Consider the following 16,256-nt stretch of genomic DNA (forward strand, 5'->3'; position numbering starts at 1 on the left):
TATAATGTGTGGGGGGGGCAGTGTGACAGGTATATAATGTGTGGGGGGCAGTGTGACAGGTATATAATGTGTGGGGGGCAGTGTGACAGGTATATAATGTGTGGGGGGGGCAGTGTGACAGGTATATAATGTGTGGGGGGGGGCAGTGTGACAGGTATATAATGTGTGGGGGGGGGGCAGTGTGACAGGTATATAATGTGTATATATGTGATCTAGTGAAAGGGGGTTGCTTTAAAATTTTTCTTTTTTTTCAATTTTTAAAAAAAAAAATGTACCATTATTTCCGACCCTCCAGGGTACTGATTGCTAATATAATATACTGGAATACTAGTGTATAGCAATATTACTGCTGATCTCTAATAGCCTCTCATCTGCTATTAGAGATCATTACACATGGCAGGCCTACTAGTCTCAATGGGACTTTAGGCTACCATGGCAGCCGATCACCAAGAGGAGGAGTTTGGGAAATCAGGAGGAGGAGGCTGGGGGACAGGAGGAGGCTGGAGCAGGCTGGGGAGCAGAAGGAGGAGGCTGGAGGACAGCAGGAAGATAGAGGATGGAGGGGCTGGGGGACAGGAGGATGCTCGAGGCAGCTGGGGGACAGGAGGAAACTGGGGGACAGGAGGATGCTCGAGGCAGCTGGGGGACAGGAGGATGCTCGAGGCAGCTGGGGGACAGGAGGATGCTCGAGGCGGCTGGGGGGCAGGAGGAGGCTGGGGGGCAGGAGGAGGCTGGGGGGCAGGAGGAGTATGCTGGAGGAGGAGGCTGGGGGACAGGAGGAGGAGGCTGGGGGACAGGAGGAGTATGCTGGGGGACAGGAGGAGTATGCTGGAGGAGGAGGCTGGGGGACAGGAGGAAGAGGCTGGGGGACAGGAGGAGGAGGAGGCTGGGGGACAGGAGGAGGAGGAGGCTGGGGGACAGGAGGAGGAGGCTGGGAAATCAGGAGCAGGCTGGAGCAGAAGGAGGAGGCTGGAGCAGAAGGAGGAGGCTGGAGCAGAAGGAGGAGGCTGGAGCAGAAGGAGGAGGCTGGAGGACAGCAGGAAGATAGAGGATGGAGGGGCTGGGGGACAGGAGGAGACTGGGGGACACGTGGAGGAGGCTGGAGGAGACTGGGGGACACGTGGAGGAGGCTGGAGGACAGGGGGGCTACAGGAGGAGGCTGGAGGGCAGGGGGGCTACAGGAGGAGGCTGGATGGCAGGGGGGCTACAGGAGGAGGCTGGATGGCAGGGGGGCTACAGGAGGAGGCTGGATGGCAGGGGGGCTACAGGAGGAGGCTGGAGGGCAGGGGGGCTACAGGAGGAGTCTACAGGAGGAGGCTGGAGGACAGGAGGAGGCTACAGGAGGAGGCTACAGGAGGAGGCTGGAGGACAGGAGGAGGCTACAGGAGGAGGCTGGAGGACAGGAGGAGGCTACAGGAGGAGGCTGGAGGACAGGAGGAGGCTGGAGGACAGGAGGAGGCTACAGGAGGAGGCTGGAGGACAGGAGGAGGCTACAGGAAGAGGCTGGAGGACAGGAGGAGGCTGGAGGACAGGAGGAGGCTACAGGAGGAGGCTGGAGGACAGGAGGAGGCTACAGGAGGAGGCTGGAGGACAGGAGGAGGCTACAGGAGGAGGCTGGAGGACAGGAGGAGGCTACAGGAGGAGGCTGGAGGACAGGAGGAGGCTACAGGAGGAGGCTGGAGGACAGGAGGAGGCTACAGGAGGAGGCTGGAGGACAGGAGGAGGCTGGAGGACAGGAGGAGGCTGGAGGACAGGAGGAGGCTACAGGAGGAGGCTGGAGGACAGGAGGAGGCTACAGGAGGAGGCTGGAGGACAGGAGGTGGCTACAGGAGGAGGCTGGAGGACAGGAGGAGGCTACAGGAGGAGGCTGGAGGACAGGAGGAGGCTACAGAAGGAGGCTACATGAGGAGGCTGGAGGACAAGGGGATACAGGAGAAGGCTGGAGGACAAGGGGATACAGGAGAAGGCTGGAGGACAAGGGGATACAGGAGAAGGCTGGAGGACAAGGGGATACAGGAGGAGGCTGGAGGACAGGGGGATACAGGAGGAGGCTGGAGGACAGGGGGATACAGGAGGAGGCTGGAGGACAGGAGGCTACAGGAGGAAGACAGGGGGCTGGAGGCTACAGGAGGAGACTGGAGGACAGGGGGATACAGGAGGAGGCTGGAGGACAGGAGGCTACAGGAGGAGGACAGGGGGCTGGAGGCTACAGGAGGAGACTGGAGGACAGGGGGCTACAGGAGGAGGACAGGGGGCTGGAGGCTACAGGAGGAGACTGGAGGACAGTCTATATGTTTTACATGTTACAGAGTTGCATTAGGGGATATTATATTGGTCCACGGGAAGGGGGGCAAATTAAGGGGCGTTGTAGCATTTGGGGACCATCAAGTTCGATATTATACTATGCTTGAGGGTGGGAAAATGGGCGTGGCTTAAAAAAGGGGGGAGGAGCTTTGTGTCCCTCTTTCTCTTCTCCAAAAGTTGGGAGGTATGCCCCTATGGATCATGAGTAAGGCTTAGCCGTGGTGAGCAAAGCTGCAGCGTGTAGATTTGTGTCTACCCCCCTATGAACAGTGATGTGCAATGCCGTTTTAAGGAATAAAAATATTTGATGATTTGCTGCAACCAAGTGAGTGCTGGATCCTTCTTCCTATCTTCCTGCCTTTAAGAAGCTTCTGGACTATCTGAGCATTGAAGGTAGCTGCAAAATGTGCAGTGGTGAGCGAGTGCACTCAGTTTTCTTAACCCCTTAACGCTCTGCGCCGTAGCTCTACGGCGCAGAGGTATAAGGGATGTATGAAGAGGGCTCACGGGCTGAGTCCTCTTCATACAGAGGTGGGGGTTTTTGCATTTTGCACAAAACCCCCACCGCTAATAACCGCGGTCGGTGCTAGCACCGATCGCGGCTATTAACCCTCTAAACGCCGCCCGCAAAGTCGCGGGCGGCGTTTAAAAGACGGCGGCGCGCGGGCGCCGCCATCTTTTTTTCGGTCGCCACGCCCCCGAACGTCATCGGGGGGCGGCGATCGGTTACCATGGTAGCCTCGGGTCTTCTTTTGACACGAGGCTACATGGTTTATGCAGGTTCGTTACAATGAGCCAGTGGCTCATTGTAATGTAAGACCTGCAAAAACGCCATATATTGCAATACTGTAGTATTGCAGTATATGGTAGGAGCGATCTGACCATCTAGGGTTAATGTACCCTAGATGGTCTAAAAAATAGTGAAAAAAAAAAGAAAAAAAAAAAGTTTAAAAAATAAAAAAAATTAATAAAATATTAAAAGTTCAAATCACCCCCCTTTCCCTAGAACGGATATAAAACATAACAAACAGTAAAAATCACAGACATATTAGGTATCGCCGCGTCCCAAAATGCCCGATCTATCAAAATATAAAACCGGTTACGGGCGGCGGTGACCTCCGAGGCGGGAAATGGCGCCCAAATGTCCGAAATGCGACTTTTACACCTTTTTACATAACATAAAAAATGAAATAAAAAATGATCAAAATGTCGCACAGACCTCAAAATGGCAGCAATGAAAACGTCGCCTCATTTCGCAAAAAATGACCCCTCACACATTTCCGTGCGCCAAAGTATGAAAAAGTTATTAGCGTCAGAAGATGGCAAAAAATTTTTTTTCTTTTTTGTACACATTCGTTTAATTTTTGAAAATGTATTAAAACACAATAAAACCTATATAAATTTGGTATCACCGCGATCGCACCGAACCAAAGAATAAAGTAGGCGTGTTATTTGGAGCGAAGAGTGAAAGTCGTAAAAACTGAGCCCACAAGAACGTGACGCACGTGCGGTTTTTTTTCAATTTTTCCACATTTGGAATTTTTTTTCAGCTTCGCAGTACACGGCATGTTAAAATAAATAACATTACGGGAAAGTAAAATTTGTTACGCACAAAATAAGCCCTCACACAGGTCTGTACACGTAAAAATGAAAAAGTTATGGATTTTTGAAGTTGGAGAGCGAGAAATTAGCCGAAAAACCCTCCGTCCTTAAGGGGTTAAATATCCCCTTGGTAATGGTCACAGGGGAGGCCTGTGACGGTAAATGTGGCTCGTCCATGGACACATGTGGAGACGGATGATTTCAACTTGTAGCTCTTTGTTCTAATACCAGAATACAAAAGCTGTAAAACAGACGTATAGGATCTGTCTCTGTTAGGAGGCTGACAGACGTAGAGCTGGCTGTGTTACAGGACATAGCTGGAGCTTAGAGAACTCCCTTAGACTGGAGGCTGGAGCTCAAAATATATTCCCCAGTATATAGCTGAATAAGACTGCTGCAGCTATGCCAAAATAATCTGCAGGCTGTCTGCTCTCTGACTCTCTACTTTACAAACACACTCCATTTACGTCTCCCTTACACTCTTAGACTTCAGATGCAGGGAGTAATCCTTTTTGAATGTTCTGGGTAAGCAGCCAATCAGGATGCCCTCATGCTACCAAGTGACAGGGTTACATAATTGCATAAAAATAAATGTATAATAGACAGCTCAACACAATTCAATACTATAAATAGCCACAGAGGGGCAGCAGCACTCCAGGATTGCAAACTCGATAGTAGTGATGTCAACAGGGAGCAGTGCAAAGGTCATTTTGAGGGGCAAGTCTACCAGGCACAGTAGCCATGATGGGGCTGGAGAGCTTGACAGGATCAAAGAACTCCACCTCCTTGATTGGATCTATGAGATAAACCAGGGTGATTAAACAGTTTTGGGGCCAAAGCTTCAACTTACAAAAGAAAAGTAATCTGGAAGGTACAGCTTGGAGTTTATAGTGTGGTTCTGTGGGGATAGGTTCCCTTTAACACCAACGTCCTGTGCCACCCCCAATCATGGGTGTTAATTATCAGGGGTTCAAGTTCCGTCCACAGACACCGTAGTGGATTATAATATACGAGGTTTGGGCAGTATCCTGGAGCCCAATCCTTCTAGGGGGCCCATGGTCACCCAAACAACCCACCAAATTTTATACTGAGAAGAAACTTCACCCATTAAATCCTCGTACATCTGTTTCTGCTCTCAATACACAATGTACTCAAGCCGGGCTCCAGGGGTACAGGGAGGCACACGGGTGCTCCTGCGACACAGGAGAGGGGTAGCAGGAGCACCCGTGAAAGTACCATATGTAGGAAGTGAATTCTACACTTGTAGGGGCTATAATATTCATACAGCCCTGGGCCCAAGGCAGTCTTAATCCGCCCCTGCCCAGACCCAGCCCCAAACATAATTTTCAGGTTGGATTAGGTCAAATCCGAACCTCAATGGGTCCACTCACTGCTAGTTCTGACCATTCTTGGTAGATGTCATTGCAATAATTTCGAACCTGTGTAACACATGGGGCTATGATGTCTCTAATCCTTCATGGTGTTACATTTGTGATGGCCAGCATTGTACATATTGTGGAAATAACATGGACAGGCATTAGTGAACACAGATCTCAACATTGAATCCAGAACAAGCAAGCCGTTTTTACTAAGTGCGTTTTCAGATCGTTAAAAACGCATCCGTTAAAAAACGCATCCGTTTTTTAAAAACGCATGCGTTTTTGTCCGTTTTTCATTGCGCAATTTCAGAAAAACGGACAAAAACGCATGCGTTTTCAAAAAACGCATGCGTTTTTAAAAAACGGATGCGTTTTTTAACGCATGCGTTTTTAACGATCTGAAAACGCACTTAGTAAAAACGGCCCAAAAACGCCATGTGTGTCTTCACCCTTAGGGTGCTGTCACACGTCGCGTTTACCGCATGCGTTTAAAAACGCATTGCTACAGCTGAAGGGATATTTCCCTAATTAAACAGCTGTTAACGCGTGCGTTTACAAAACGCAAGCGTTAACGCATTGTTAACGCATGCGTTAACATCGCGGTTAACGCACGCGGTTGTTAACGCATTGTTAACGCATGCGTTAACGTCGCGGTTAACGCATGCGTTTTGTAAACGCAAGCGTTAACAGCTGTTTAATTAGGGAAATATCCCTTCAGCTGTAGCAATGCGTTTTTAAACGCATGCAGTAAACGTGACGTGTGACAGCACCCTTACTCAGGAGTCTCGCAGATGTTGGTAAGTATTCAGAAAGTGTTTAACTTGAGAACAGTAGTACAATGGATTATAATATAGGCATTTTGGGCGGTAGCCTGGGGCCCAAGCCTTCTAGGGGGCTCATGGCCACCCAAACCACTCACCACATCTTATTCTGAGAAGGACCTTCACCCATGAAATCGTTCTACATCTGTTTCTGCTCTCAATACACATGTACACAAGAGCCATTTCAGGAGCTTTGAAGGTCCTCCAAAGGTCCAGAACCACAGAAACCGCAGAAGGGACGCAACCTCCATTGCCCTAGATGCCCAATTCTAGTACCAGATGTAGGAAGTGATTCCAGACTTGTTGGGGCTATAATAGTCATACAGCCCAGGGAACATGGTGGTCTTAATTTACCCCTAATTGAGGATTTTGGGCTAGAAGGCAAAAAGTTATAATGTCCCAGGCTCCTGCGCCCCATCTAGCTATGCCCCTGTACAGCAGTACTTTTTCAGGTCTATTATGTGCACTATAAGCCAAAAGAGATTGTTAGTGGAGCAGGTACAGTAATATTATGTGAGAGGAGATAGCTAAACTACTTCACATGAAACTTTAGTGGCACTTTCTCAAACTTTTAGCAATTTTTATTACCAGAGAGCCGGGTTACACATGTCATAGTCTCTATGGTAACTTTTCACTAATGAAAGTACAGTAAAAAAATAAAAATGATGGATCTTACTTTGATCTGTTGTTTTGTGTTTGGAGCGGAGGAGGAGTCCTGCCCATCACTGCAGTCTACCTGCCTGGCTATACAAAGCTGCACATCCAGCTTTCACCCACTAGAGGGAGCCCCGCACTAACCACATGCCTGGACTCTGTGTAGTAGATAGACTTCTCCTAAGATCGCCTCAGGATGACGTCATCAATGAGCGCCCAGAATGACAACAGGGAGACGAGTGTGTGCTGATTATGTATAGAGAATCAATTCCTTCTACCTTACCTTTATTATTTATCAGAGATCGTCATGGCGGAGCTGGAGATCGGGCAGCACTGTGGTGTGGAGCACTGCGGACAGCTGGGTACAGCCTTCATATCTACTACTGTCATCTATATACATGATCTATCACATATAAGATATATATATATATATATATATATATATATATATATATATATTATCTGTTATTTATTTAATATCCTTGTATCTCTTTCCAACTATCTATATATCTATTAACAGTATCTTATCAATCATCTATCTATTATTTATCTATAATATCCATCATCTATTTCATATCCATCTATAATATCTATCACTTATCTATTTAATATCGATCTATCATCTGATTAGTATGTATCTATAATATATATCTGTCCATGAGAGGGAAATGTTTCATATGAAGTCTTTCTAGGTTTTGCTTTCATTTCTTTTCAATCTCTTCCCTAGATTTCCTCCCCTTTGTATGTGATGACTGCTCACGAGTGTTTTGGTGAGTGTATATTACACCAGTCATTTATTCTGTAATGCCGCAATCAAGTAAAACAAAGTCGGTTGCACCATGAGCCACATTTATCAAGACTTGAACGCAAGAAATTGTGCCCAATTCCCCCACCTCCATGCTAGGTGGGGCGCAGTTGGTGGCAGAGTGACTGGCACAGGGAAGAAGGTTTCATTGTTTACTTCCTGTTGATAGAAATCTGCCCTGGTCATGTGATGCCACACAGGTGCACAGCTCGTTATGTAACTGAGTAATCAGAGCGTTGTGTTATAACGAGACATGCACCTGTGTGACGTCACATGACCAGGGCAGACTTCTATCCACAGTAGTTCACTTCTGTGAATTCTCCAGAGCAGTAGCACTACCATTGCTGGTCACCATATATTTAACCCCTTAACGACCTGGCCCTTTTTAGTTTTTTCACTTCCATTTTTCACTCTCCACCTTCAAAAATCTATAACTTTTTTATTTTTCCACATAACGAGATGTGTTATGGCTTATTTTTTGCATAACAAATTGCACTGTAAAGTGACGGTATTTAATATGCCATGGCGTGTACTGGGAAGTGGGAAAAAAATTCCAAATGCAGTGAAAATGGTGAAAAAACGTATTTGCTGCATTTTCTTGTGGGCTTGGATTTTACAGCTTTCACTCTGCGTCCCAAATGACATGTCTGCTTTATTCTTTGGGTCGGTGCGATCACGGGGATAACAAATTTGTATAGGTCTTATAATGTTTTCATACATTTACAAAAATTAAAACATTCAGTACAAAATTTTTTTTTATTATTTTGCCATCTTCTGGCGCCAATAACTTTTTCATACTTTGGTGTGCGGAGCTGTGGGTGGTGTCATTTTTTGCGACTTTTGATGGCATTTTCATTGCTATAATTTTTAGGACTGTGCGATCCTTTAATCACTTTTAATAGATTTTTTCTGTTACGGGGTTAAACGCAGTGAAAAAACGTTATTATATTTGGATAGATCGGGCATTTTCGGACGCGGCGATACCTAATGTGTTTTTTACTGTTTATTAATATTTATATCAGTTCTAGGAAAAGGGGGTGATTTGAAATTTTAGGTTTTTTTATTATAATTTTTTTTTTTTACTTTTTATTTTTACTATTTTTCAGACTCCCTAGGGTACTTTAACCCTAGGTTGTCTGATCGATCCTACCATATACTGCCATACTACAGTATGGCAGTATATGGGGATTTTCCTCCTCATTCATTACAGTGTGCTGATAGCACATTGTAATGAATGAGTTAAAACAAAGTAGCCTCGGATCTTCGGAAGAAGATGACGTCACAGGCAGCAATGATCTGTGACAATCCTGACAATCTTTTTGAAGCCGCTGGAACCATTGCCAGCCGCGATCGTCAGGAAAACACCCGTGATCGCTGCTAGCACCGATCGCGGTTGTTACCGATAAGCCTTTGCTGCAATATGCAGCAAAGACTTACCGGCTATGGAGAAGGCTGTGCCTGCGAGCCCTCTCCATGCACCGGGACCCGGCTTGCATCGGTGCAAGTTGGGAAGGGGGCATCTACCACCAGGATGAAGGAATGTATGCAAATGAGCCAGAGGGGCTCCAGGCTCCATAGGTTTTAATGTAGCCTGGAGCCCCTCAGGCTCATTTGCATACAATCTTTCATCCTGGTGGGAGATGCCCTTTAAAGGAAAACAACCACTAAACTTAAAAAATAAAAACTAACTATAAATACTCACCTGCGCTCCTCTTCATCCCGTTCCTGGCATTGTTCATCTTAAATCCTGACACGCTGGAATTGCCTAGAAAAGGAAGTAGTAATTGGCAGCCAGGAGGGCGGGGATAAGATGTCCGGCCACCTCCCAGCATTGGAGAGGGACGGGCCAGGGCATGCATAATTAGCAGCCTGACAGAGTGTCTTTAGGGTGATGGCACACGTTCAGTTTTTCAGATGCAGTTTTTGAAGCCAAAAGCAGGTGTGGATCATAGTGGGTGATACAAATAATTGAAAGGTTTTGCTCCTCTTCTTACGTTTACTCCATTCTAGGTTTGGGCATCAAAAACTGCATCTGAAAAACTGAACGTGTGACATCACCCTTAGTTTGTTTTTTGTTAATAAAATGGTTGTTTTCCTTTAATGCATTTCCTGTCTGTTCTGTGTGATTACTGCATTGTATCTAATATGAAAAATGTTTTAACAAGTTGTATTTTTTTCTTAAAAGCCTCTCTCATAGGAGCCGTGATTCCCATGGCTGCCCTCAGGTAAATGAAGATGATTAGAAAACTAATTATTTGTGGCTCTGAATAGTGAAATTATCTGCATGTGCGTTATCCTAGAAATAAGTAGTGCAGCGTTCATTTAAAAACGCAGTGTGTGAATGCGGGCTCAAAGTGGTTGGTGTGCTGCAGCCAATGCGATCAGCCACGGCCTGCCCCGGTGGGTGCGGCTTTGTCTGCGTTTGCAAACGCAGACAAAATGGCACGTCTGCCGTGATGCCACACATGACGTTTTGAAAACATTTTTGTCCTGTTTTTTAGCAGTCCCTTAAAAAACGCATCCGTTTTTGACAGGTTTTACCAATTGTCTTAATTTAAACTGGTCAAAAACGGATGCGTTTTTTAACGGACTGCTTAAAAACGGACCAAAAACGGTTTCAAAACGCCATGTCCACACACCCTTAGTGCTTGTGATCAGGAACAAGTTAGCAGGAAATAATGCAGAACACATCTCAATCAAAAAAAAAAGAAAAGCTCCCCCCTACTGCGCTTGAATTGTGTTTCAAGACGTAATGTGAATCTGACCTGAAAGTACTAAATGATTGTGATTGAATTGATTTATTCTCATTACTTTAAGGGGTTGTCCACTTTCAGCAAAAAATTGATATTATTTTGTGTAATAAAAAGTTATAGAATTTTTAAATATAATTTCTGTATCAATTCCTCGCAGTTTTCTAGATCTCTGCTTGCTTGTTGTTCTACATAAAACTCTGTTTACTTCTAGTGTATAGAAATCTGTCCATGGTCATGTGATGGACACGCAGGTGCATAGACGTTATCCGAGCCGTGTGATATAACGAGCCACACACCAGTGTGTCAATCACATGACCATGGACAGATCTCTATCCAATGGATCTTCTATAGAAGGACAGCAAGCAGAGATGTAAAAAACTGTGAGACGTTGATACAGAAAGTGTATTAGAAAATTGTATAACGTTTCCTTACACAAACCATATCAATTATTTGCTGAAAGTGGACAATCCCTTTAACTTTATACCACCATTTGTTAACCGCATGATCCATATAATAATTATATTTATTATACATTTAATAATTTCATATTTAAGTCATCTTGTTTTCATTCAAAAATTGCTAATTCTCGATGGGGTTATTGTCATTTCTATGGCTGCTTCCATTTATTACCTGGGAACTTCGGGTGAAGCATGGGCTAAACTTTTTTTCAGTCTTTGGTTGTAGCTCAGCAGCAGGGGGGCTGATGGCCGCTCTGTCCTGGTATCCCTGCACCAGGCCATCAGGAGGAGATCTTTATCATCTGTCACTCAGGACACTCGGGGGGGGGGGGGGGGGGTCAGTGAGGGGGTGAGCCGGGCTTGGAGCTGGTAAGGTCCTGCGGTCCCATCCGCTTCTTGTCTATGTTGGGGTGATGCGCATGTTGGCCGCACACAGCACAGTATTTTTAATTTTTTTTGGTATTGCAACCTCGGAAATCCTGCTACAGCCAGTCCCCGGGTTACGTACAAGATAGGGTCCGGAGGTTTGTTGTTAAGTTGAATTTGTATGTTAGTCTAAACTGTATATTTTATAATTGTAGATCCAGACAAAAAACAAAATTTGGGCCAGTGACAATTGGAGTTTAAACATTTTTTAATGTAATGGGACCAAGGATTATCCATAAAGCTTCATTACAGACACCTTACAGCTGATCATTGCAGTCTGAGACTATAGTAAAGCATTCAGAGAGCTTCACCAGAGGTCACAGGGGTCTGTCTGTAACTATGGGTTGTCTGTAAGTCGGGTGTCCTTAAGTGCAGCCCCGGCTTCGGAGCAGTGACCACGCAGGCGCGGGCCTGCTGTTCTGCGCATGCGCAGACTGCCGGATCGTTGGACGAGGGCGCGGAGCTGCGCGCCGGAGATGGTAAGTAGGAGGAGTAAAGAGGCTACCAGGGCGTGGAGTAGCCGCCTCGTGTAACCTCAGATGCGGCTACTCCACGCCCCAGTAGCCGCATAATAAAATTACCATAAACGTTAGATAAAAGTTACCCAAAAATTGTGGGGACGTGAGGATTAGCCCTTAAAAGGGCTACCCTCACGTCCCATTGATGCACCTACCACCCGATCTACCTTTATAGGTAGATTTGTGGTGGTAGGTTCCCTTTAAGGACTTTTTCCTATACATTATCCTCAGGGGTGACGGTGTATAATATTTCCGCAGGTGACTACATGCAGCAGCAGTGGCGGGCAGTCTGCGGGCAGCACACAGTATCCTTGTTCTTACACCGGCTGCAGCGGGAAGGAATTGGTGGAAGTTTTATGTCCGTTCTGCCAAAAACATTTCTGCTTGAGGTGAGTCTGTATACATGTCCTTGTCCATGGTGCGGCCATTACTCTGCATCACTCAGTGTGGCGCCCCCTGTCTCCTCCAGGCACCGTCATCAGTCAGACCACAAATGTGAGAAACTGGAGGCTCCAAAGCAACGGATGTCTGCGACCCAGCAGCTGGTGAAAGAGATTGTGGGTGTGTAGGTTTAGCCTTGTATTATTTCTACAATAATATAGCGCCAGCATGTTCCGTAGTGTGGTACACGTTGTTTTTGGAGCTTGTGCATGGAGTTCTGCATAACCTACTGAGATCAAAAAGTCGCAGTGCTATACGACTGTGATCCATTAAAATTGTACCATTTAGTACACCATGTGCTGTCCCTTCAAAAAAACGGACGACACACTTCTGATTTTCACTGTCCTGTGCATTTCCTCTTACAGATTCCAAAAAGTCCGCTCCTCCAAACAAAGTACGTAGAGGGGCGAAAAATGCAGAAACTGCAGCAAAGGTGGCACTGATGAAGCTGAAGTTACATGCGCTGGGGGATAAGTCTTTGCCTCAGGTGACTTTATGTTCTTTCTTTTAGGCTCTGTTCACATTAGCTTCCACTAATAGCAATGCTGGATGTGTTTATGAGTACACAAGTGACCATTTCTATTCGTTCCCCTGACTCATCCTATTCTGCGGCCTGAAGAGAAATAATGTGATAATAAGATCTGAATCATGCAAGAACAGTAATTATGTATGGAGCTGACCCGATATGGGTGTGGGTACTGTAGCTACATAAGTTTTTGTTTCTAAAGTGTTGTGTGTTCTCTATACTGTGCATAGAGTACGCCAGGTAATGTGGAATGCGACAATTTAATGTTACAGATTTCAGCTTGCATTAGGCCTTGTGCTCAGATTAGTTTTCAGAGTCATTGTTAATTCTCCGAAACTTAAAGAGTGTTTTATCACTCACACAGACTTTAAGGAAACCTGTCACTAGGAATGTGATTTTTAGCTGGTGACAGGTTCCAATAGCCTATGTGTTGCTGATTTTAAAAATGCCTTTGTTACCCATCTGAATCATGTCAGTAGTTTATATAAGTTTATTTCACATTACCTGGCTCCCTGCCAGCAGCGTGTGGTAAGTCCCCAGGAGGGGGCAGCTGCATCCTGTGTGTGCATGTGTCTACTTCACACCATTTTTGAGTCCCAGCGGTGAGTGAGCTGCATAAGTATGGAGGAGTAGAGAGTGACACAGGCTGCAGCTGCCCCCTCCCCTGGGACTCGCCAAACGCTGCTAGCAGGGAGTCAGGTAATGGGAATTGAACTTAAATTGAACTATGTAGAATGCTGACAGAGGCATTTTAAAATCTACATAAAATAGAATATTGGAACCTGCTATCAACTAAAATCACATTCCTGATTACAGCTTTGCTTTATAAAAAAGGCTCTGAGGAGCTTACATACTGAGCTTTTGTCACAATGCTGCTCCCTATGTGCCCCTCCATGGTGCAGGAACAGTGGGCTGAGGCTGCTTACAGATGAGGGAGTTTGATGCAAGTTTGTACTAGCTTGTCTGTCCCGAACACTGGGCAGTCAGAACTGCAGTTTAGTTCAGTTCTGGTTGCTCAGCATTTGGACCGGATGTTCCAAATTGCGAGTTGGATGCATGAAACTCGCTCCTCTGTAAGCAGCCTTACCTTCAGCAGCACCTTGTGTAAGACATTCCTTTAATACTGTTCTACTGACGTTTACTTGCAATTTTTAGACTACATTCGCATCACCTGTTATAAATACATTCAACATGTACTCCTAAAAAGCTCCCAACATATATGCTGAGCGTATCCAAATACTTATCTTTGCAGGCAGTATATGTTTTATTGCACCCATCCCTGACCACCGCTGAACGTACATCCCTAGTGATGTCACTGTCCATATACGGACAGTTTCCGGGGCGGGAATCATTGCCTACTGCTTTCAGGAGGGAGGGGAGTAACAGGACTACGTATGATACTGTATACCTCCTATACCTCCATTGTAAGGATACATTGGGAATGTAGTATTTATTTGACCTTGCTACCTGCTGAAAGTTTCATGAGCATGCCCGACCTGCGGCTGATCTACAGGTCACATGTAGATAGTGAGCAATCAACATCCATCTGTTTTATATTTTTTCAATATTAGTCCAGTTTTATAGACTAGAAAATCCCTTTGAGTGTTTAAATAAACCTGTACCTGCTTGTATTATAGGTATGATATCCAATGTATCCTTGTATTATAGGTATAATATCCAATGTATCCTTGTATTATAGGTATGATATCCATTGTATCCTTGTATTATAGGTATGATATCCATTGTATCCTTGTATTATAGGTATGATATCCATTGTATCCTTGTATTATAGGTATAATATCCAATGTATCCTTGTATTATAGGTATGATATCCATTGTATCCTTGTATTATAGGTATGATATCCATTGTATCCTTGTATTATAGGTATGATATCCATTGTATCCTTGTATTATAGGTATGATATCCAATGTATCCTTGTATTATAGGTATGATATCCATTGTATCCTTGTATTATAGGTATGATATCCATTGTATCCTTGTATTATAGGTATGATATCCATTGTATCCTTGTATTATAGGTATGATATCCATTGTATCCTTGTATTATAGGTATGATATCCATTGTATCCTTGTATTATAGGTATAATATCCAATGTATCCTTGTATTATAGGTATGATATCCATTGTATCCTTGTATTATAGGTATGATATCCATTGTATCCTTGTATTATAGGTATGATATCCATTGTATCCTTGTATTATAGGTATGATATCCATTGTATCCTTGTATTATAGGTATGATATCCAATGTATCCTTGTATTATAGGTATGATATCCAATGTATCCTTGTATTATAGGTATGATATCCATTGTATCCTTGTATTATAGGTATGATATCCATTGTATCCTTGTATTATAGGTATGATATCCATTGTATCCTTGTATTATAGGTATGATATCCATGCTGCTTCACTCATGGCCTACTTACATGTCCCAGTTTTCCAGCCATACAATCTTATCTCCTATGTTTCTGTGCATTGTAGTCAGAAAGGATCTACTTTCAAGTGTATTTGCCAAAGGGCGGAAAGGACAAAAGCAAAGCCATGTTCTTCTGTAAGAAGTGGAGCATTGGGAAAGTTGTGGACTACGCAGCATCTATGGCAAGTCTGAAAAACGACAATAACAAAGCCGCCGCTAAGGTATCATTCACATCTCTTCTCCTCTGCTAGAAGAAAGACTTATGTCTCGTAAGGTGGTCCCCCTGTCAGTGTATAGGAATATCCCTGAATACTGCATAGCGTGACCATTCACAGGCAGCAAGCAATGATCTCGGAAAGCTGTGAACGATTTAAAGGACATCTACCACCAGGATAAAGGACTGTATGCAAATGAGCCTGAGGGGCTCCAGGCTCCAATAACACCTATGTACACTGGAGCCCCTCAGGCTCATTTGCATACAGTCCTTCATCCTGGTAGTAGATGCCCTTTAAACAATGTTATACATACATGGCCTTTGTATGGGAGGATGTAATGACCGGTTGTGTCCATTTCTCTTACAGAAGCTGAGAGTGTGCCACGCAGAGACCGGAGCGGCTCTCCCTATGGATAGCTGTGTGGAAATGTGGCTTTCCAGTGCAGACAATCCCTTATATAATGGAGGAAATATTATTATTGAGTATTTAGATAATGAGTGTAATGACATTGAAGACGCTGGGCAGTATTTATTATAATAATAAGTGGATACATTTTATAAATGTTGTGTTATATACAATAAATAGTTGTTTTTTCCACTTTGTTGTATGTGACACTTCTCTATGAGGCGGAGTTATGTTAGATGTCAACCATCAGCTGTTTCTTATGGTCACTCCTTTCCCAGCCAGGGGTGCATGTGTCCTCAGTGGAAAAGAGGGGACGCTGCTCTCATGTTCTTATCGGCTATGATTTGTAAAGCGCTGTTGAATTTGATTGCGCTATATAGATAAAGATTTTTTTTTTATAAGTGAGATATCCCATTAGAAATAGACCCAGTGGTAAGTGAATGGCAAGTGAACTCCACATGTGATTTCCTTCTACAGGACCTTTAGAAAGATACAACATTTTTTTGCTG

At 44.6% G+C, this 16,256-nt stretch overlaps 1 protein-coding gene across 1 annotated transcript; it reads left to right on the plus strand.

The window, feature by feature from the left end:
* The first annotated feature begins 6,918 nt into the window (after positions 1-6,918).
* ZFAND1 (zinc finger AN1-type containing 1) lies at positions 6,919-15,939 on the plus strand. The gene is made up of 8 exons (XM_072151632.1): positions 6,919-7,122; positions 7,488-7,530; positions 9,751-9,790; positions 11,979-12,109; positions 12,190-12,281; positions 12,527-12,648; positions 15,193-15,348; positions 15,709-15,939. Exons 1-8 carry the CDS (start codon positions 7,068-7,070, stop codon positions 15,877-15,879), a joined length of 810 nt encoding a protein of 269 aa, XP_072007733.1. The 5' UTR covers positions 6,919-7,067; the 3' UTR covers positions 15,880-15,939.
* The last annotated feature ends 317 nt before the right edge of the window (positions 15,940-16,256 follow it).

The sequence above is a fragment of the Engystomops pustulosus genome, chromosome 5, assembly GCF_040894005.1.
Source record: "Engystomops pustulosus chromosome 5, aEngPut4.maternal, whole genome shotgun sequence".
In the NCBI taxonomy this organism is placed as follows: domain Eukaryota; kingdom Metazoa; phylum Chordata; class Amphibia; order Anura; family Leptodactylidae; genus Engystomops; species Engystomops pustulosus.